The sequence below is a fragment of the Macrotis lagotis genome, chromosome 5 (assembly GCF_037893015.1).
Source record: "Macrotis lagotis isolate mMagLag1 chromosome 5, bilby.v1.9.chrom.fasta, whole genome shotgun sequence".
NCBI lineage: Eukaryota > Metazoa > Chordata > Mammalia > Peramelemorphia > Peramelidae > Macrotis > Macrotis lagotis.
In genome coordinates, this window is record NC_133662.1 from 135,518,093 (window position 1) to 135,540,347 (window position 22,255).

Below are 22,255 nucleotides of genomic sequence, written 5' to 3' on the forward strand. Positions count from 1 at the left end.
ACTCTGGAAACCTCCCCCATTATCATGGACACAAGGATGTCCAGGGCCCCATGTGCTCGTGGGCTATTTTGGCTGGAGCTGGTTTGCTCTGGTTTGGCTTGGCTTTGCTATGGCTGTAGCTTGGCTATGCTGAGACTCTTTCTAGCCCCTGGTCCTGGTGGAACAGACCTTTTCTGAGGATCTTCTAAGTTGTCTTGGACTAGTAAATTGTATCACTCAGTCTTTCTGTGGGTTATGTCCCCTCTAAATTGTAACTAGAGTCATAAATTTATGGCTTTTGGAACTTTTGGGGATATGAGTTTCTGGGAATTCCTGCCCTTATACCGCCATCTTAGCTTTGCCTGGAGATTTATTCTTATGAAGTCTATTCATAGCTTGTTCAGTTTCTTTTTATAATATTGGGTTATTTAAGTATTTTATTTCTTTTTGTTAATCCAAATAATTTATATTTTGTTGATATTCATTCATTTTATTTAGATTGTCAAATTTTTTGGCATATAATTGGACAAAATAGTCCTAACAATCATCTTAATTCAAAAGAGCTCTCTTGAAAACTCTCTTATGCTTCCCTTACAATCTTTAATCCTTTCCCAAGGTTTGGGATAAGAGAATTGGAGAGTTCATTGGGTTTTTAGGGGATATTTGACTTGAAATCTTTTAAAGTGGTACATAGTATTTAACCTGCCTGCATTACCATTTTTTTGGTTTCAGTTTTTACTCTCCTTTCCCTTTCATATAGTCTCATTGTAATTCTTTTGATAGCATATTTAAAAAAGATAAAATAGATACCACCAAAAAGTTCCCCAGAGTAGCTTGTGGTTTGTAGGAAAAGATCTGCAGAAGCTAGGTTTATTTTCTGATGACATCTGAAAATAAAGCTATATGATATGTGCTCTATAGCTATTGACACTTGTTTTAAACTAAATTTCTATAAGAAAGTCTGAACACAATGTGCACATTACTCTTCTATATATCGGTTGGAACTCATTAATGTTGTTTTTCTAGGTCCTCTGAAGCAATTTTTTAAAATAGTTGTTCTACTGTGCAAATTCCTACAATCTGTATCTATTTAGTAACTATGTGTCTCATATTGAGTTTTAAAAGCCTAGGTTCTACTGGGGATTTACTAGATTTGGGGGAAAATAGTCTAATATAACAAACCATTTCATCCAGCATGGGATTTTCAAAACTCACAGGAAAACAATACAGATGTTCCCATTGAGAGGCAATTCACATTGACTTGCTTATGAAAAATATGTTCACACCCTGAGATAAATACATTCACACACGAATTCTTTATTTTATATTTCATCTAGAGCTATACTTCAAATAAATATTCTTTTTTTTTTTGCAAGGCAAATGGGGTTAAGTGGCTTGCCCAAGGCCACAAAGCTAGGTAATTATTAAGTGTCTGAGACCAGATTTGAACCCAGGTACTCCTGACTCCAGGTCCGGTGCTTTATCCACCGCACCACCTAGCCGCCCCCAAATCAATATTCTTTAATCTTATCTATGAGACCTTTTAAAGAAAATTCAAAGATTTTCTTGAACATTAATGAGCTAAATCTTATTTACAAAATACAAATTAAGCTGCTAGTCCATTTGCTGCCCATACATACCTGCAGTGGACCACAATGGGCCCAGCACTAGGTGGATTAGAAACCTTGACCCGGCGTATAAATGACAACAGTCCTGTGGCATGGTATGGCACACCATGATCTGGCCAGCCAGTAAAATGAAACTGTTTAACTTCACGTATTTCATTATATCCTCTCTGTGAAAGACAAAAACACCAAAACACAATCTAACATACTAGAGTCAATAAAAACTGACAAAAATACATTCTATTTTGCCTTCAAATGATATTTTGTACTTAAAAAAGATAATGGCCATGAGGATCTATCATGGCCTAAAAGCTTATTCCCCCTTTCCCACAGGCTAATAGAATGGTGGATGAGGCACTTCCTAAGAGAATATGAATTCATAGTTTGGTCTTTGACATGTAACTAGTCAAATGATCCTGGGGAAGTCATTAAACCTCTCTTAATGTTGATACAGCAATACTGTTGCTAGGTCTTTATCCCAAAGAGATTTAAAAAAGATAGCATCAAAAAATATTCCTACATAACCAAAATATTCATAGAAGCTCTTTTTGTGATGGCAAAGAATTGGAAAGTGAAGGAATAACATCAATTGGGGAATGAAAGAACAAATGTGCTATATATTATTCTTTAAGAAATCATGAGTAGGTAGATTTCAGAAAAACCAGAAAAGATTTGCATGAACTAATGCTGAATGAAGTGAGCAGAACCCAAAGAAAATTGTACATATTAACAGCAAAATTGTGTGATGGTCAACTATGATAGACAGTTCTTCTCAGCAGTTCAATGAACAAAGACATTTTAAAAGACTTGTATTGAAAAATGCCATACACTTTCAAAGGAAAAAAAAAAACTGTGGATTCTGAATGCAGGACAAAGCATACTATTTTCAATTTTATAAATCTGGTTTGTTTGTTTTTTCCCCAATTTTGTTCTGATTCTTCTTTCTCAACATGACTAATATAGTAAGATGTTAAACGTGATTGAACATGTATTACCTATATCAGATTATTTGTTAACATGGAGAGGGGAGAGAATATGGAGGGAGGTAAAAAATGAGGAACTCAGAATCTGAAAGCTGAAAACTAGCTTTACATGTAATTTGAAAAAAAGATTAAAATTACTATTAAAAATTAAAATGTAAATATAAATAAAGAGGCAAAGATGATGATAGTGTTGTACAAAGTATTGACAAGACTGAAATGATTCGATATAAGAAGTGAAGAAAAGTGAGGAAATGAGGGATATATTGAGTTACAAATCTGTGTGGCTTAATGGAAAATACTATTAGAGGTAAAAAAATAGGAAAATCAGGAAGGGTGGCTATGTTGGTGAAACAATAATGAATTTTGGACATGTTGAGTTGTACCTATGGGGCTTTTGGTTGGAAATGCTGAATAGGTAAATGAATGAGGTGAAATTTAAATTCAGAAGAAAGATCATGGTTGGATCTGCAGAGAGATGGCAATTAAATTCATGGTGTGATCAGGTATCTAAGAAAACAGGTATAGAAATTGTAAACAGAGCTTCATAAGGTCTGGGATATGGATGATCAACCAAAATGTATTTACTAAATGTCTAATAAGTGCCTAACACTTTTTTAGATAGTAGGGATGCAAAAGTAATGACAGAAACAATTCATATTCACTAGAAATTTAGATTTTAACTGAGATATTTTTTAAAAAATGGAAAGTAATAGGACAACTAGGTGGCACAGTAGAAAGAGCACTGGACCTGAGTTCAAGGTCGATCTCAGGCACTTAATAATTACCTAGCTGTGTAATCCAGGGCAAGTCATTTAACTCCATTGCCTTAAAAAAAGAAGAGTAAGAATACATCCAAAAAAAAGGCAGAACCAATAGAGAAAAGTTTCAGGAAATCATAGAAAGCAAAGAAAATTCAGGATGAGTACTGAGAAAAGGTTGCTGAATTTGGCCTCTTAGAAATCACTGGTAACATTGGATGGAATATTTGAAATTGATAATTTTTGGAGTTAGACCACAAGGGTTAGAGTCAATGTGGGAAGAAATAAAGAATTCTCATGCCAAAATGATGGTTGAGGACATCTAACATCAATTTCTTATACACACACACACACACACACACACACACACACACACACACACACACACACACACTTTAGTTGAATTAAGTTCAAACCCCCTATCTTTTGGAATTTAAGGCCTTTTATTAACTGGGCTCCAACCTGCCTTTCTAACTAGCATACACTTTTCCATTTTTCACACTCTATGATCCAGACAAACTGGTCTTCTTGTTCCTAACATGAAATTTCATTTTCTGCTTTAGGTTCCTGGGCCTCCTCACATTTCAGTAGCATTCCCGTTTTCTTTCTGCTCCTTAAAATCCCTAATTTCCTTCAAAGCACAACTTAAATGCCTGTCCTTTTACATGAAACCTTTTGAGCCTTCTGGTTTCTACTGGCCTATGAAATTATCTTATATTCATTTATGATCAATTTTAAGCATATCCCTGAATGAGCATGTATTTGCCCTCTGCCACACTCAAAAGAAGTAAAATCCTTGAGGACAATGATTTTTATTATTACTTTTTCTTTGCATTCCTAGGATATAGGTATACAGTATGCATCACAAATACTATAATAAATGCTTTTTGATTGTTTGGATTCTTCAGTAGTAGCATCAAGTGCATCTAAAGCGAGTGTTTGTCAAGGCATAATTGGTCACAAAACAAGGAAACAAAACATCAGAGATGAGAGTTCAGTAAAATATAGAACTGGGCAAATATAGAGTCCAGAATAAAAGAAGGAAAATGACAAGGTAGATGTGATGTCCTGGGAGAGTAGTGAGGGGAAAAGTGACTATGAAATAAGAACAAGTTTTGGAGGATTAAGAAAACTGAATGACAAGAGGATTAAGATTCTTGACTATGGAACTAGGCAATGGTGAGATAAAAAGTGTGACCCACCTTTGAGTGTGGTTGAGATAGAGTCAAAGTAAAGTCACAAGAGTTAACAAGATTAAAGAATTTAGAACAAGATTAAGTCCTTGATGTACCACCAAAGTGTATATATGCTGAATTGTCCTAACACAAAGACAGGGGTTAGATTGTACAACAACCACATTTTGTGTTAGGTAATGAAGTCCTTGTAAATGAAGAGAGAGTGATCTGAGATCAAATAAATAAACTCTAGATAGAGTGAAACATTCTGATAAAATTAAAGTAAAAAAATGAGAGGTTGATGAATAGTGATAGCAGGGGAAGTCAAAAAGTAGCAAAAGGGAGCAAAAAACAAGCCAAATATTCATTCTCCTGGACTAGTGTGTGTTAGGGGTGTTTGGTAATATATCCAGTATAGACAATGGTATCTAAGGATCATGTTTTTTGATCCAAGAGCTCTGAAAATCACTCTATCCATTTGGTTTTTCCCATTTATATTTTTAGGCTTTTTTTGGGGGGTGGTGGTGTATAGACTGGGATCTTGATTCAAGGAATATTCTGGTGCTTGATGCAATTAACACAATATCAAATCCAAATGGGAACATAATTTCATCATCTACCAGGGATACCTATTCCATTTGGACTCTGAAGAATGTATCCTCCAAGAATTAGAATATTTATCTGGTGAGTATATATATCTTCTCTTTACTGTCTTACCAGATAATAGTAATCAAATTATTGATGGAGATGCATCTTTTAAGAAATCTTGTTTTATACCATATTGATAGAAATCCATTTGCTAAGTTTTGTTCTGTTATGGCCTAGTAAAATGCCCCCCCCCAATTAAATAATAAATTCAGTAGAACCTAGCATCCTTCACACCATTCAATCAATTAGTGAGCATTTATGAAGTACCGTTTTTGTGCTAGACACTGCCCTAAGCACTGGGGATTCAAAGAGACAAAAGACAGGTCTTGCACTCCTTGATATTACAATCTACTGGGAGAGACACTACAAATAAATGCATACAAAGTAAGATACATACATATATGGAAGTATATACATACATATATGTGTTTACATAATACATTTGTGATATATAGGAAATAAGTAATAGATGAAGACACTAGAACTTTCAGAGGGTTTGGGGAAGGTTTCTGGTAAAAGGTGGGACTTTAGTTGAAACTTAAAGGAAACCAGGGAGGTCAGTAGTTAATGGAGAGCATTCCAAGAATGGAGAACGAGATAGAATGCTCTCGGAATACTGGGTGTCTGAAGATGGAGTCTGCTACATAAATTTGCCTTTCATCATCTTATATTTCAAGCAGGGCTATCCACAATTCATGCATATATTATCTGCATGCAGATTTTAGGGATGAAAAAGTCGGCAAGTAGGGTTGTTAGTTATGGATGGCCTATTGATGACATTTTTAAAAATAATATAATATTGCCAGTCTCCTCACTAACTATTCTCAAATTTCAGTTACTTTGAAAATCAATTCTTCAATATTGCACCCAATATGAATTTCTTCCCTTTGTGCATGTTGTGGTTTAGATGCCTCCTTTAACTTTAATGTCATTTTCTTTTCCTCATAAAGCACACTGAGCTGCTAAGCTCCTTTATCACTCTTGAAAATTATAGACATGTAAACATATCTGTTCCAATCTTGACCATTTTTCTCCTTCCACTTTTATCTATCAATACTCTTGGGAGGTTCTGGTTTGGCAGAAAAGTTTGTGGAGCTCTTTCCTATTTTGTGTAGTTGAAACTGCTCTTATACCATCCTCCTGCATTATGTTGTGCAAAAGAGCTCATATTTGAAACCTTCTTTATACATGGGGCTAAATTAATGCAATCTTTTCTGTACACATGGCTCCCTATTTTCTCTTCTCATTTGCTAAAGCAGCCTGTTGAGACGGTAGTGGCAAAATAGCTGCACAGCTTGCAGAACACAGATGAACCACAGAATCTATTTTTAAAAATTAACATTTGTGTCAAAAATATTATATCCCACTAAACTCCAACCCTACTGTGAACTATTTATAAGAGCTCAATTACAACTGCTTGCTCTGAGAACAGTTGAGAATACATTTAAAAATTAATACTTAGTATTGTACATTAACATTCTGATTAGCCACTTATAACACTAATATGCAACATGGGTAACACTTCTGAGACAATTCTTGGAGAATGATCTTTAAAAACAATATTTATGTTTTCTTATTTCATACATATTTCTATATTATTGCCTTTTCTAGCTAAATACCAGAAATCTAAATAATATACCATAGAACAGCATTATATGTACACAGCTGCTACATGAAAAATCTGAATTTCCCTTGTTACAATGGAACACAAAGTGAACAGCATCAGTAACCTAAATATATTTGTTCTCTTAAAGGCCTAGTCTTTAAGACAGATTCTTATGCTTTATAAGTAAAAGGCATTGCTTAACTAGTTAGAATTGTTTATTAAATATTCTATCATGCTAATCCCAGTCAATAAGCACTAATAACTTTATCATATTGAATATAGAATATCAAACAATGGAGCTGCAATGTAATGGTCAAAGGAATACTGGTCATTTGGAAATTCATACTAGGTCAAATTATTTCAAGTTTCATCTCTTAAGTTTCTTGCTTATAAGGCATTTTGTCAATTTTATTTCTCTAAAGTAAGGTTTTTTAATGCAGGCTGGGCTGTAAATTTGATACTCATCAGCAAATTCTATTTCGAAAACGATTCATCTGATATATCATTCTGATCTCTCAAGTATGCCTAGTTGGTAGAGTGGGTAAGGCAAACACCTCATCCCCAGGTAAGGCAAAAAAAGAAACAGCTGTGGTCAGCAGCCCTAAAGAGGATGCCAGACTTCTTGCCCAGGTGAAGTTGTTTTCAGGGAGAAGTTGATCCTAACATTTTCAGCCTTTGAGATGAGTTTTCATTCACTATATCATGTTGGGAGAGGCAGAGAAAAAAGGGCCCTTAACATAGCTTCATCATTGAGATTGGCTATTATTATTGTTCCCCCTATCCTTTTTTTTCCCATTAATGTTAGTGGAGGGGGGCTATGATTTGATTGAGTATTGGGTTGCTGAACTCTCTGAGGCACATGTTCTTATAGTACTCTGGAAGTACTATTTGTGATGAAGTCAACTTCTCCACTAGGTGAGGAGGCTTAGAAGTCTAATTAGTAGGAAGCAAAGTGAAAGACCTGTTAATTATTATCTCGAAATCATTATCTAGAAATCACTACTATTTCTGACTGAGGCTTTAAAAGTTTTCAGTCAATACAAGATTCCATCTGGAATCTAATTAACAATGAACTTTGTCATATAGAGTAAGAGAAATGTCATACATATCTTCAGTGATGACAAGTCAATTTCCCAGTGTTCCAAACTAGGAAGATTCTTTCCTTCTCCCCTTTTCTAATTTTGCATCTGTATTACCTGGAACAGCCTCTATTTGCATGGATTCAAACATGTTCTCATTGCCAAGATGAGCAAATATTATAGGCGTCAAAGGTGATGGAAATATCACTAACATTAGACTTTAAGTTTAAAAGGTTGAAGGAGATTTGTACATCTGGAGTCAGAATGGTGACTAACTACATGGAGATACAGGAATAGAAATTATTGGACAAGTGAGTGAATAACAGCCCTCAGGCTCCTTGAGGACAAGGGCAATGCCTTATTCATTTCTATTTACCCCTGGGTATATAGAGTATAGCACTTGGAATAAAACAAAGTCTAAGATGTGTGTGGAATTGTTTATTGATGAATATTTATTTTCCTTTTATTTCTCCAGTGAAGGAGAGGTAGGAGTGAGATAAAACAAATATTTGCTAATGGAGAAAAAATTAACAAAAAGAAAAAACATTGATAAAATATTATTTAAAAATATATTCATAGCCTAACAATGTCTTCCTTAAGTTCCCTTCTAGAAAAGCACAAAGTTCACTCTCTCTCTCTCTCTCTCTCTCTCTCTCTCTCTCTCTCTCTCTCTCTCTCTCTGACCGGTTACAACATGCATCCTGACCATAATAATGAACCCCTATTTTAGATCTTCATGTTAAAGTATTTTCCCCTTTTACGAGCACATATGCCTTTTAGCAAGAAGAAGGCAAAGTTCATATTTTTTTCTACAGATACCACTGAAATTTATGATTTATCTCTCTTGGAAAGTCTCTCTGCCAGTCTACCTTTAATCATTTTCTTTTGCAGGTCCCAAGGGCACACTCTTATCCACAGGCTATGTAGGAGATGAAACTGAAGCCACTGTTCAGGTAAAAATGTGTGTGTTTCTCATTTTAGAGAAGCACACCCTAGCACTTTTATTTTTATTCTTCATCTTCTTTAGCATTAGTAGCAATAAAATCTTTCTATCAGAGATTTTGCTGTATCTATTCCAAATTCACCTATATTTAGTGTCAAAATACAGCATGTTCTTGGTATTTTTATGAAAAGTAGTCTTCCTTTTTAGAGGGAGGGGACAGTTCAAAACAATGAGATGGTTTCAGAAAGAAGTTTCTGGGATCAAACACATTCTTTTAATACAAAATGTCATCAGCAGCTTCCTTTATTTTTTATGCTGAATAGTTAATGTACTCCTCAATTATTTCTTAGTCTTATTATTATAGTATTGTAATCTCCCTTATTCTGATTTTTCTTCCCTGTAAACTATTAAAGACCTTCTTTTGATAAAAATTACATATTTTCATAAGAAATTATAATGTGGAAAGCCAATATATTATAAAGATAAGAGCACTGGCCTTGGAATTAGAAAATCCACAGTATTCCTGCCTTTAACACATACTGGTTATGTGATCTCAAATAAATTACTTAACTCTTTCAAGGCTCTAGTCAACTCCAACAGACTAAAGTTTGGAGAGCAGTTGCAGATCTGCACTGGCATTTCCAATAGCAATGAAAATACATTTCTTATCAAAAAATGATAACTCATTTTCCTCTATATTGTATTATTGTGTAATATTGCTAAAGTACTTTCCTTAAAACAACCTTGTTGCTGTAGCATTAGTAATAGTATTGCAGTATATAGTATTATTGCAATAATATTCATCTCCTTTTATAGATGAGGAAACTGAGGTTTGAAAAAGGAAAGGAACTTTTAACAGGTAAATGTCAATGTCCTGATATAAACCCAAGTCTTGTGATTTGAATTTTAGCACTATTTTCACTGTTCCACAATCTCTCTCAAATCCTACTTTTTAATACAACCCAATTAATTAAAAATAAAGCAAAAAAATTACTCATTTTAAGATAGAAGTTTAAAAAGACAGTAGCTAGAATATTTATAAATTTATTTATTTTTAAATTTAAATTTATTTATTTTAAGTTTTAACAATTATTTATTTAAGATAGTCCCTAAGGGAAATGTTTGTATAAAAATCTGGTACATAATCTAGCAATAGTCTCTTGTCCACAAATGTGCTTTCTCACTCTTTTACCTTTAGTTATATTCAGCAAGGAGTATACTCTTTCCTCCTCACCTACTCTTTAGGATCCACCTCAAATTTCACCTCCTCATTTACGTCTCATCAAATCCAACACTAATTCTTTGACACCTCTAAGCAAGTCACTTAATGTTTCTGAGCCTCAATATTCTGATCCATAAAATGAGATGGTTGAAGTAGACAGACTCTTAAGTTATCTTCTAGTTCTTGATCTATGTAATCCTATAATCCTCATATCCTGGAAATCTTTGTTCCTCCTTGAGCAGAATGGAAGCTCCATGAGGATATGAGTTTTTTGGTAGTTATTACTGCATCTTTCTCAGGGCTTGGCACAGCACTTGCATTGTATATATTTGTTGGACTTATTTGCCAAAAATCAAAGTAATTATAGTGGAAGGGAGGAGAAGAAGCATTAATGCAGATGCAGCTCTGTTCTATCTCCCAGGACATAAGAAGGACTTAAAATTTTTTTTAAATTAATTGAATTTGTCCCATTCACCTCTGCTTGTTGGGGGTTAGCAATGGTGTGGAGAAAAAAGCACAAAATATGGAGTCAGAAGATCTGAACTTTATGGCCTCCTTTAATCTCATAGTTTAGTTGGAAAGAAAGGCAGACATAGATGAAAAATGAATATCAATACAAATGTGAAATAATACTGCATCATAACATGAGATGTCAAAAGGCAGTACCCAAATAATGGTCAGGTAAAAAGTAGAGACAGTGACTGCTATTAATTTCCAGAAGAGAGAAATCACTTTGAGACAGGGTTACATGGGAAAGTTTCCTGGAGGAAGTAAGATTTGATTTAACCACAGAGTTTGGGTAGGATTTAGTCACATCAAGAGGGAAGAAGATATTTCATTAGGGGGGAGGGACATAGAGCTGTCATCAGCAGTTTGGCTAAAGGAGAGGTTTTCTATACAGAAGTAGTAGAACATAATTCTAGATAGGTAGATTAGGACTAGACAGTACTTGAATCTTGAATCTGAATATCATTTGAACTTTATTCTGTATACATTGGGGAATCATTGAACATCTCTGAGTAGGAGAGTCACAGGATGAAAGGGGATCCTAAGCACTGCTTTAATTTCTGTTGGTTTTCACTTTTATCATACTCTCTGAAAACATCTTCACTTCTATTTTATTCTATCCCATTATCTAACACATCTTAAAAAGTCTCTTGCTTCCTTTGCTATACTAGGTCACATCTCTCCCCAACTTGAAAGAACATTTCCTTTTTCAGATTTTTTTTTTAGGATGTACTTCTTTATCATTTTCCTTAACAATAGTCAGTGAAGTACTGAATACTGACAAAAAGTCCATGATTAATGTTTTCTTATTACTTATATGAGCATGCCCTTTTTGAAGGCTGTATAGAGGATTTTTTTAAAATTGGTTTTATTTTAAAGTTATTTTTAATTTAGGTTTAATTTAGTTTAGGAAATTTAGGAAAAATAGCTACCTTTTAATTTCTATACTACTATTGTTATGTTTTTTATATCAGGGACAAGTTCCATTTCTCTTCTTTCTTTTGATCCCAGTTGGATAGTGTGGTGTCATAATATAGCATTACTTAATACCAACAGCTGTACTTTAATGAAGACAATGATGCATTAATTAATATAATGTTGAGGATTAAGTGATAGCTAGAATATTCCCATTCTATTTTGCAAGAAAACTAAGTAAGAACAGTCTTCAAATTCCACAGATGAGACAAGTCTTTTTCTAAACTAATCCCTTTAACCCTTGCCCTTTAGAATCACTTTAGAAAAACTATTTTTGTTTGGTCTTGCTTTTGTTGACCCAGAGCTCTATTTTGGAGTAAGGAACTCCCCTCCATCCAAATAATACTAACAAATTATCTACACTTTAAAGTGTTGCTTGAGAGGTAAAGTGTCTTGCAGATGTCAGAAAGAAGACTTGAACCCAGTATATTCTGATTCCAAGAATAGCCCTTCTCTTCTTTAGGCTATCTCCTGGAACTTTTTAAAAAAACAGAGTGACTTGAGAGATGACTACTGATTCAGCCAAAAATTGATTATTAGAAAAATCCAGATTCTTGGATATTCTAAACATTTCTCAACAATCAAATCACTAAAATTCATGCCAAAATAAATTGGTTTTTTTAAAACATAAATCTATGCCAACTAAAACTATGAGTTGAGAATTAGTCATTTCAAAATGTTTAAATTTTCAACCTCCAGATTCAAGAGAATAATAATTTCATTTTGGGGTCTATAATTATACTTAATGATATTTTGCCATGTGCTGAATAATCATTCCAAACAGTCAGAATCTGACATATTTTTTCCAACCATTTATTCTTTTTTAGCTAAGTAAAAACTATATCCTGTTCACCAATCCCTAACTGATTGTGATACATTTTCAAGTCTGAATAGAACCCTATATGTATATGGAGTCATATGTTCATCAGGGTGTCTTAGTCTTCAAACCAGCATCTGAGACACAGTCCCTACTGTGCTTGCCTCTCATAGCTGCAAGCAGTCCTATTTATCTTACTTGGCAGTTAGGGCTATTTAAAGGGACATCTTTGCTGTTTCCTCTGGTTTTTCCTGCTCTCATTTCTTTTTTTTTAAGAGTCACTGAATTAGAAGGGGCCTTAGAGGCAATACAATCCCACCTTTATCAGAATAGAAATTCTTTCCACAAAATCCCTGACAAAACATATTGTTTGTAATCCTCCTTCATCAAACAGAATGATCTTTTAAACAATCTCCAATTAATAGCAGCCTATTATATTTTTTCTCTAAATGTAAGATGTTGGTTCTTACTAAATTTTTTTTGGGGGGGATAGTAGGGTGGGAATGGAGTAGTGCTCCTAGTTCTATTTTTGGGATCAAGTCAAATCAAGTCAACTCCAATACCTCTTCTAACTCTTGCATCTGCAGGCTAAATATTGCTAGTTCATTTCACATCCTAGAGTTTGAGTCCCCATTCCATTATCACAAGTGGCAGAATAGAATTATTGTCTCCTATATTATAAGCTCCAAGAGCACAGAGATTGCGTCTTATATCAAGTTTCTATCTTTCTCAGAGCCTAGCACACAATGCTGTATACATAAAATGTGCTTAATAAATTTTTTCTGAATAATTTTGTGAATGAAAGATAGCTTATAGTAAATTCTTGAAGAATGTGGTTTTTTTTTTCTCCCCACTTGAAATAGAAGGAAAGAATTTTTCCCTCATGGAAGATATTGTTCTATTTCTAAACTGGAAACTGCTTAATTTGAATACAATGATATCCTTAGCAAGGAGGAACTTACTCTCATAATAGGCTAATAGCATGGAACTAATAGCAATTTGCTTAAATGTTTTTAATAACATTGTTTTCAGAACAGATTAATTTTTTTGCTATCATTTTAAAAACAAAAACAACTATGAGCTCCTGTTTTTTTTCATTTCTTTTTATTCTCAATGCTTGGTATAGAGCTGGCACATGGTAAGTGCTCACTGATAATAAGATTTAAAAATACTTACCCTTTCTAGGGTGAATGTCCTAACCACATATTCAGCAAGTGGTTCCATTTCTACACAAGTTACTTTGAAGTCACCATAAACTTCAGTATCATCAGGCCAATATTTATAGCACTTAACCTAGATGACAAATTGAGATAACATGTTAAAGAATGTAAAAATGAAGACATGAAGGGCATATTACATCAAATGAGAAGCTTGAATACAGTCAGGAATCTTATGATCTGAGGTTTCATTTCTGATCAAGCGTCAATCAAAGATGACTAATTAGAAGGCTGTAAATCATCTGAAATCAGTAACACCATCACATCAATTAGATTACAATGCCAGTTACATTCATGACTGGCAGACTTGGTAGAGCAAATGGATGACATTCAACTTTTGAAGTGCAATCAATGAAATGCTCAGAGATCAAAGAGAAATGTCTTAACCACTGATTTTTTTTCTTCTTTTTTTAAAGGTTTTTTGCAAGGCAAATGGGATTTAAGTGACTTGCCCAAGGCCACACAGCTAGGTAATTATTAAGTGTCTGAGGCCGGATTTGAACTCAGGTACTCCTGACTCCAGGGGCCAGTACTCTATCCACTGCGCCATCCAGCCGCCCCTTAACCACTAATTTTTTAATATGAAGGACTAATTTTAAGACTACTGCCTACCATCTTAAGAACATAACAGCAACACTTTCTATTGTGAATAGCTTTTCTGTTTTTACTTATAATTAAATGTCAACTAAGTTAAATGGATCTGTTATATATCTTCACTTTTTCTGTACTTTTCCAAAATTCATCAATGGCTTCTATGTTGAAAAATCCAGTGACTACCTTTCGTCTTCATCCATCCACCTCAGCTTCCCTGGAGCATTAACCATGCCCATTCCCTGCTTTTTCAGCATTAGAGATACCACATTCTTCTATTTCACCTCCTTCTCTCCAACTGCTCCTTTTCACTCTTCTTTGATGGTTTTTCTACCTCTCCTTCACTTTTTTTTTTTTTTTAGGTTTTTTGCAAGGCAAATGGTGTTAAGTGGCTTGCCCAAGGCCACATAGCTCGGTAATTATTAAGTGTCTCAGATCTGAACCCAGGTACTCCTGACTCCAGGGCCAGTGCTTTATCCACTGCGCCACCTAACTGCCCCCTCTCCTTCACTTTCAAGGCTGTGTGTACCCAAATGTCTGTATTCTTAATTTTTTCTCCTTTTCCTGTTCATTGTCTTAAGGGAGTCAAAACAAGGCTGAACATCTTTGTCTCTAAACTTGCATATGACAACCATTTATGATGACAGTTACATCATTACCCTCAATTTCTCATATTTGAAATCTTAACTTTGACTTTTTCCCCTTTTCCTCACTTTTCTTATGTAAATTCTACAATATCAACATCTCTTTCTTTATGCAAGCTTCCAACATTGTATCTATAAAGGGACCTTATTGTGAATTAAATATATGTTGAATTGAATTGCTAGAAAATTTAAAAAAATTGCTTACTCGGCCAACTTCAACTAAATTTGTAACCATTACAATGCAAGCTGATTGCTCCTGCCAGATCATCCTCCAGAAATCATATACTGTCTCATGCACTGGACCTAAAAAAACAAAGCAATCAATCAATCAATCAAGAAGCATTTATTAGGTGCTTGCTATGTGTCAGTCATGCTAAATGCTGGAAATAATAAGAAAAAGAAGTTCTTTCCCTCAAAGAGTTTCCATTCTATTAGAGAAAACAGCATAAACATAAAATAGTATTCCCAAGATAAACAGAGATTTGATGGAAGGCAGAGTTAAAGGAGGTAGCACAAGGAGCTTGGTGGACTAGGAAAGAATTACTGAAGGAGGTGTTATTTGAGTTGCTTGAAGGAAGCTAGGAATTCTAAAAGGCAGGGATTAGAAGGGACAACATTTTAGATGAAAAGACCCAGATATGGAAGATGGAGCAACATGTATGAGCAAACAAACTGACCAGTACATCTGGACTAAAGAATCCAGAGGAATAAGTAATGTGTTAAAAGCCTGGAAATGTGGGAAGGTCCCAGTTATTAAGAATTTTAAATACCAAATGGAATAATTTATATTTGATGATAAAAGAAATAGGAAGACTTTCAAATTTACAGAATGGGGATGGGGTAGACCTATGAAAGATGGTCTGTAGTAGGGTAGAGAGCTGAATTAAAAATGCTTTGGAATAGACAAATCTATGAAAAATGGATTGCAGTGGGTTAGAGAGCTGAATTTTAAAAAAAAGAGTTCACACTCTGGAATAAGGGTTCAGATATGAAAAAAACAACAGAAAAATATCTCATCAAAAGCAATTAAGACATATAGAACAAATTATCAGGAGTTGGCATTTAAGTTCACTTTGGGTCATCTTTAAGCATTAAAAAACAAAACAACAACAAAAACTGCTACTATATCTATCTGTCAGTTCTTTAGATATCATTGTTTCCCATGGTACTTTTATTGTTTTTGCATTAGGTCCACGCATTTTCAAATCATCATGAAAAATGTATACTTTCCACTGACAATGAAACAGCCCATAATGCTAATTGAATAGATGCCCATTATTCACAAACAATGCCCATTTGGGGGCTAATGAAGATGCACTCTTGCTGATAAATGTTCACTCCCTGCAAACACATTGTTGTGATGTAGTGCACTTAAAACAGTAAAACTCAAATGCTGTTCATCACCATTGACCTTTCCAACTTTAAAATGATGCACAATTAAACTAAATTACTCCTGGAGATATGTGAAAATACTTAGGATATGACCTCTGACAAAGCAGTAAACATTAGATTAGAGCCACCTGCTTCTATTTTCCCTGAGACAGATGTGCAGTTTTTCCCCCTTTAGATAATCAGTGTTCAATTTGGATAGGAAATTTAAACTCCTCCCTGCTTCTACCTCAGACATTTTCATTCTTTTTTTGTGCCACAATAGTAAGATTTCTCTATCTCTTCCCTTCCTCTCTAGGAAGAATTTAAGTCATCAATATTCCTTTAGGCACTTTGTCTATCTCCAATTTTGCCTTGTCCAAAAATGTAAGAAGAAATTTTAATATCTCATTATAACAATATTGGTCTTGGCCACTAACAAACTCTGCAGACAAACTGTTTCAAGAAGGCAGTCACCTTATTTAGGTGTAGGCCAGTTTCAGTTCTCCTTTACTAAGCGGGGGGGGGGGGGGGGGGGGGGGGGGGGGGGGGGGGGGGGGGATCAATGGTTCTTATTTTTCCCACTGAATTTCTTGACTAGGCACTCTATGTAATCCAACACACAGAGGACCAAACTCTGTACTGAAAATTCGGTGCTTCTTTTTACTATCTGATACATCTATTATAGTGAAGGATTTTAGTTTAAGGATAAGGATTAAGATTAAGATAAGATTAAGCATAAGGATTTTAGTTTACCTTGAGTTGCAATATAGTGACTTGGCCTCTGATATCCCTAAAAGAGCAAAACAAAGAGGTTATCATTGTGTAATGTTAACAAAAATAAAAAGAATGAAAGTATAAGAAGTTATAGAAAACCCCTTATTAAGGTTAAATAATAAAATGCCCAGAAATGAGTAGTGAACTTTTATGGTTCACTTTTCAAACTACATATATATTTTATCTGAAAAGCAAATATATAAACATATGATTAGAATAACAAAGTAATCACAGTATGCTATTTTTATGACCCCAATACACTTCATTTTAGTTCATTAAAAAAGTCCTTTTATCTTGGACTTTATATTCCATCAAAGAGTTTTATGCCTTCCCATTGGTCTGTGGTCACACATCCAACAATAATGGTGTACAAAGATCTAAGTTCTTATTTTATTAGCCCAAAATACATCACAGTGAATTTTATTAGAACCATAAAATAATAATTGAACATTTCAATGTTAGAGCTGGACAATGCATGTGTTCATAGAATTAACATCTTGTTATATTTTGAAACAACCATTTTCCAGAAATGTGATCATAAGCTTTACCAACTGAATTTGTGCATGTTTATTAACTTACTTTATACACACAGACACACACAATTATAAACATGCACACATATGGAAGATTTAAAAAAACAACAAATAACCCTCAACCAGAACAAAAACTTTCATTTTTTTTGAATGTGTACATATTTTCACATTCTCTCAGGTGAAACATTTGATTTTTTAAAAAACATATTGCAGTGTTAAAAGATAGCTTCCTAACTGTTCTGACATTGGACAATCCTTGAAAACAAATTCAAAATTCATTTTATCACTAAGTGTGGTGGTGGTATGGTTTGAATTTGCTGTGTTTGAAGCACAGAGGCTTTATTAGAGAGCTAACCTCATGATAGAGAGAGAGCATAATTTTTTTTATATCTGGATGTGTGTATCTCAATGTAACTAACCAGCTTGGATAACTTGGCAAAGGCTAAGTCTCTAATGAAACTCTATGGGAAGATCTTTGGGATACAAAATTTAATGAATATGAACATAAAATATTTAAAGAGGAACAATCAATATTTTCATTTTTTAAAGCTTTTTTATTTGGAGTCATCTTATCTCATGATCCTACCTATTTCAGTAGACTTATTTTTATTTATAATAAATAAATAAAAAGGAAAATATAATAAATATGTATGGTAATTACTGGATCTATGATAAAATGACTGTACAGTTTAGTATTTGGTATCAAAAAGGCTTACATTTGAGAAGAATTCTAATTTAAGTATCAGAATGCTCTCATTATGATATCCTCACTTGTAATACATTCTTCTGGGGTAACTGTTGAAAATGGTATTATAATAAGATTCACCTTGAATTAAAATGCTAAATAAGGGGGAAGATATTAAAATATTGACCAATTGGGGGTACTTTTTAAAAAAAGTTTATTGTATTAAAAAAAATCTTTTGTTAGATAAATGTACCATGATGGACTTGTGACTATGTTACAATAGTGAGAAATAATAGAACACAGAGAAGAAAGTCAAATGTATATTTACACCCAATATATTTATGAAATTCAACCTTATTATTATTTAGCAATAGGTAGCAATAATTTTAATAAAAAAATTCAGTTCAAGCAAGTAAATTATCAAATTTGACAGAAGTATAAACCAAATTCTAACTAATGAATTTTTCAAATAGTTTATTGAAATTAGCATGCTCATCTTCAGCTGTGATACTTTACTTTGAAATGTATTATATACATATATACACACACATATTTATGGGGTGTAAATTGGGCAAACATGTCATTTCAAAAGATTATCAACCCACATTTTGAGATGATTTCTTAATGTTTAGAATCCTAACATCTTTACAAATAGATTGCAATCCGATTTTCATTTCCTTTCACAATAATTTTGCTATTGAATTTTTTTAATGTATACTCACTTATTGCTATAATTCTGTAAAGCTAAAAGACAATAAGAAAATCTGTGCCACACCTAATTGGTCAGTATGGTTGAGCATCTAAGTTTAAGTTAATAAACTGACTGCCAGAAAACGTTACTTTTTCAAAAACCACCACCACCACTCCACAAACGAATTTCCCCACCCATTTTGTAAAGCAGAAATAGTATGTGAAACAAGAAGTTTCAGCATTACTAATACACATCATACCATCCAGCTTCTCACATAGAGTTTGGGGAAAGGGTTTGGGGAAAAAAAGCTAGAAACAAAAAACCATCAAGAAATAAAACTCAAATACTGATAAGGTGAAACATTTTTACCTTTCTCCCCCCACTAGAAATAGCCAAGAAGGGGAAGAAGCTAAACTACCTTTATTTTTTTACACAAGGAACAGAAGTCACAGACAAAAAAAGAAAGAACAGATATATATTTTATCATATGATGTTAATTGGGTGAAGCATGCAGAGATAAACTAGTAATAGGCATTAGTAAGAACTGTAATTAAGAGTAGATAAAAGTCAATATTTAAAATAGGGTGCTGTTATTTACATATAGTGGTACTTACATCCCTGTACAGCCAAATCTACAGCCCAAACCAAAGTCAGGTGTGAAAGAAAGCACAACAACGTCAGTGAGTACTAGGACGTAGAACAAGGAAAAGTGTACAGTTTGTTCTTTATTTTTAAAAGCTATCAATCAATTTATAGGTAGAACATGCAAAAAAAGATTCATATATAGAAGTCAACAAAGTTGTAATAATAAATATAATATAAGACTTACATCAATATAGTTGGCATTAATATAATCTGAAGAAGGATCATCCTCGACAGGCTGTAAAATGACTCTGGAGTGGTCATCTGAAAATTTAAAATAATAAAGGCTATTAAAATTTTATGAGCTTCTAAGAGTATATAGACTTAAGGATATCAATGTGAGAGCAGAATTACACAAAGAAGACTCCTATGGAAGTCAGTCTCCTTGGATAATGAATTTTTTGATGAATAGAATCATATGCCTTTGAGGTAGGGTGGTATATTAAGCACACTGCACTTATGAGCCAAACGACTTGGCTCTACCTCTTTTTTTAGTGATGTGACTATGGAAAATTCATTTAACCACTATATAGCTGAGTCTTTTCTCCTAGAAATGAAGGAAATAAGTATTCGACTCTCAAAGTTATTGTAAGGATAAATATGAATTGATGTTTTGTGTTGGGTCCCAAAAAGTCTTAGTGCCATTTTGAATTGTTCTTAAAATGGTACCAAGACCTTTGGGACATCTTGTATTTAGGAACTGACAGGCAGCTAAGTGGTATAGGAGGTAAAGTGTTTTAATTATAGTCAGGAATACTTGAGTTTTAAACCTGCCTCAGACATCTACTGGCTGGCTATGTAATTCTAGAGAAGTTACTTAACTCTTCTTCTGTTTCTTTATCTGAAAATCTATAATATCACCATTTTTTACAAGGTGGTTGTGAAGATCAAATCAAATTATATAAAGTATTTTTCAATTTTAAAGCTGAATATAAGTATTGGCTGTGATTGTCATTATGAGAACTCTCTGAATGTGTTTACAGATTTAATGCTTCATTAGCTACTTTTCAAATTGTCTTAGGAGGCAGCCAGATGGCTCAGTAAAGAGAGCACTGGGCCTGAAGTCAGGAAGACCTGACTTTACATCAGGTCTCAAACATTCACTAGTTGCCTGACTCTGAACAAGTCACATAATTACTATTTGCCTTAAAAGACTGGAGAAGGAAATGGCAAATCACTCTAGTAATTTTGCTAAGAAACCCCCACCTGGGGTCATGGTCAGACAAAACTGAATGAATAGCACCAAATTTACTTAACTATGATGCAATCTAATATAGTCTATTTTTAATCTGAACTGGAGGAGAAAGGATTAAATATCAAGATGTCTACCTTAAAGTCAATTTTCTAGATGTAGTTAATAGGAACTTGCTATGTCATGAATTTATTTATTTTAGTTATAGTTAGTAACTAGGAAACCACTGCATTCATAAAATTGTAGTTGCATCAATCCTCATGTGGCCACTATAGACACTTATACAAATCTCTTCACTGCAAATAAGCAAGAGATGTGAAGAGAGAACTTCTAATTCTGGCTCATAATCCCATATAAATGTTACAGGAGTCTAAATTTTGAAGCTTTTAGCAACCTGGTTTAAATTGTTTTTAAATGAGAATAGGGTGCTCTAGGTTAATTAAAAGCTGTGTTGCATCTTTGCCTCAGCTAACTTTCCCACTTTCTCTATGGTTTCAAATGATAATCACTGTATTCTTCCTACATTTAAATGCAAGATATTGAAACTCAAAAACCAAGATAAGAGAAAGTCTCTTTTTCATTCACCACAGAACAATTAAGAATTGAGACACATAGGCTCCAAGTAGACTGCTAAGGGTGTGTGGGAAGTACAATACTCCCACCGTGAATATGTTCATGGAGCAATAATGTAATTGATGTAATCTATGAGCGATTTTTTTTATTACCCTGACAGTCTCAATTGTTTAATAACACCTTCATGCATTTATGGGCAAACATGAAATCAAACAGCAGGCTATCTCCACTGGCTAAGGAATCTGAGTCAATTTAATTAATGAGGAAGATGACAATCAAAGAGATAGGGCCAATAGCAAATGTTGTTTGAAATTAAATGACTGACTTTCTAAACAGATGTACTACCCTTTGGGATTCTGTTAAATCACACACTAAGGAAAGGCAGTTAACAAAATCTGTGCTCCACCTGAGATACATGTTCAGTGAAAATGGTAGGGAAACTTACATGCTATGATGTTTCCATATCGGTTCTTTGTTCTATTTTGATCTTTTTTAGCCACATCCCAAGATGCTGACTGTCCTTCAAAGAAACTCTAGGAAAAACAAAACAAAACACAACACAGTGAGGAACCAATCACACTCTCTATATTAAGATTATACTGTAAGAACATGTATCATTTACTGTATACTAAGAATCAAAATTGATTTTTAAAAGGACTAAAAGATAGTAAAAAAGCTCTGAGTGCTCAAGTCTCTCAACTCCTGCCTCCAGGAATAAAAATGAGAATCTTTATGTGGATGAGATATAAAGAATTGCAGTGATTAAAAACAACTATAAAATTGAAACTTCATGATAGTGAAAGAAAGTAAGAACTAGACAAACACTATTTGGAAGAGAAAAGTATTAATTCTGAAAGTTACTGAAAGAGGAAAAAACACCAGAAAATCTTAAGATAGCTATTAGATCAGCATATTTCATATTAGCATCCTAACTAAATAACTGAAAAAATGAATTTTTATAACTTTTCATTTAATAATTTTAAAAGAATCAACAATAAGTTGAATAACACTCACAAATTATAAAT

The 22,255-nt window shown here is 33.7% G+C and overlaps 1 protein-coding gene across 3 annotated transcripts in view; it reads right to left on the reverse strand.

Moving 5' to 3' along the window:
* Positions 1-22,255, reverse strand: part of PTPRK (protein tyrosine phosphatase receptor type K) — a 721,956-nt gene that overhangs the window by 23,188 nt on the left and 676,513 nt on the right. For all 3 annotated transcript variants that reach the window (XM_074187554.1, XM_074187553.1, XM_074187555.1), the window contains 6 exons: positions 21,676-21,763; positions 19,653-19,729; positions 16,894-16,930; positions 14,975-15,072; positions 13,494-13,610; positions 1,620-1,774 (listed from right to left, as the gene is read on the reverse strand). In XM_074187554.1, coding sequence (XP_074043655.1) covers positions 1,620-1,774; positions 13,494-13,610; positions 14,975-15,072; positions 16,894-16,930; positions 19,653-19,729; positions 21,676-21,763 — 572 coding nt within the window. The remainder of the gene's footprint in view (positions 1-1,619; positions 1,775-13,493; positions 13,611-14,974; positions 15,073-16,893; positions 16,931-19,652; positions 19,730-21,675; positions 21,764-22,255) is intronic.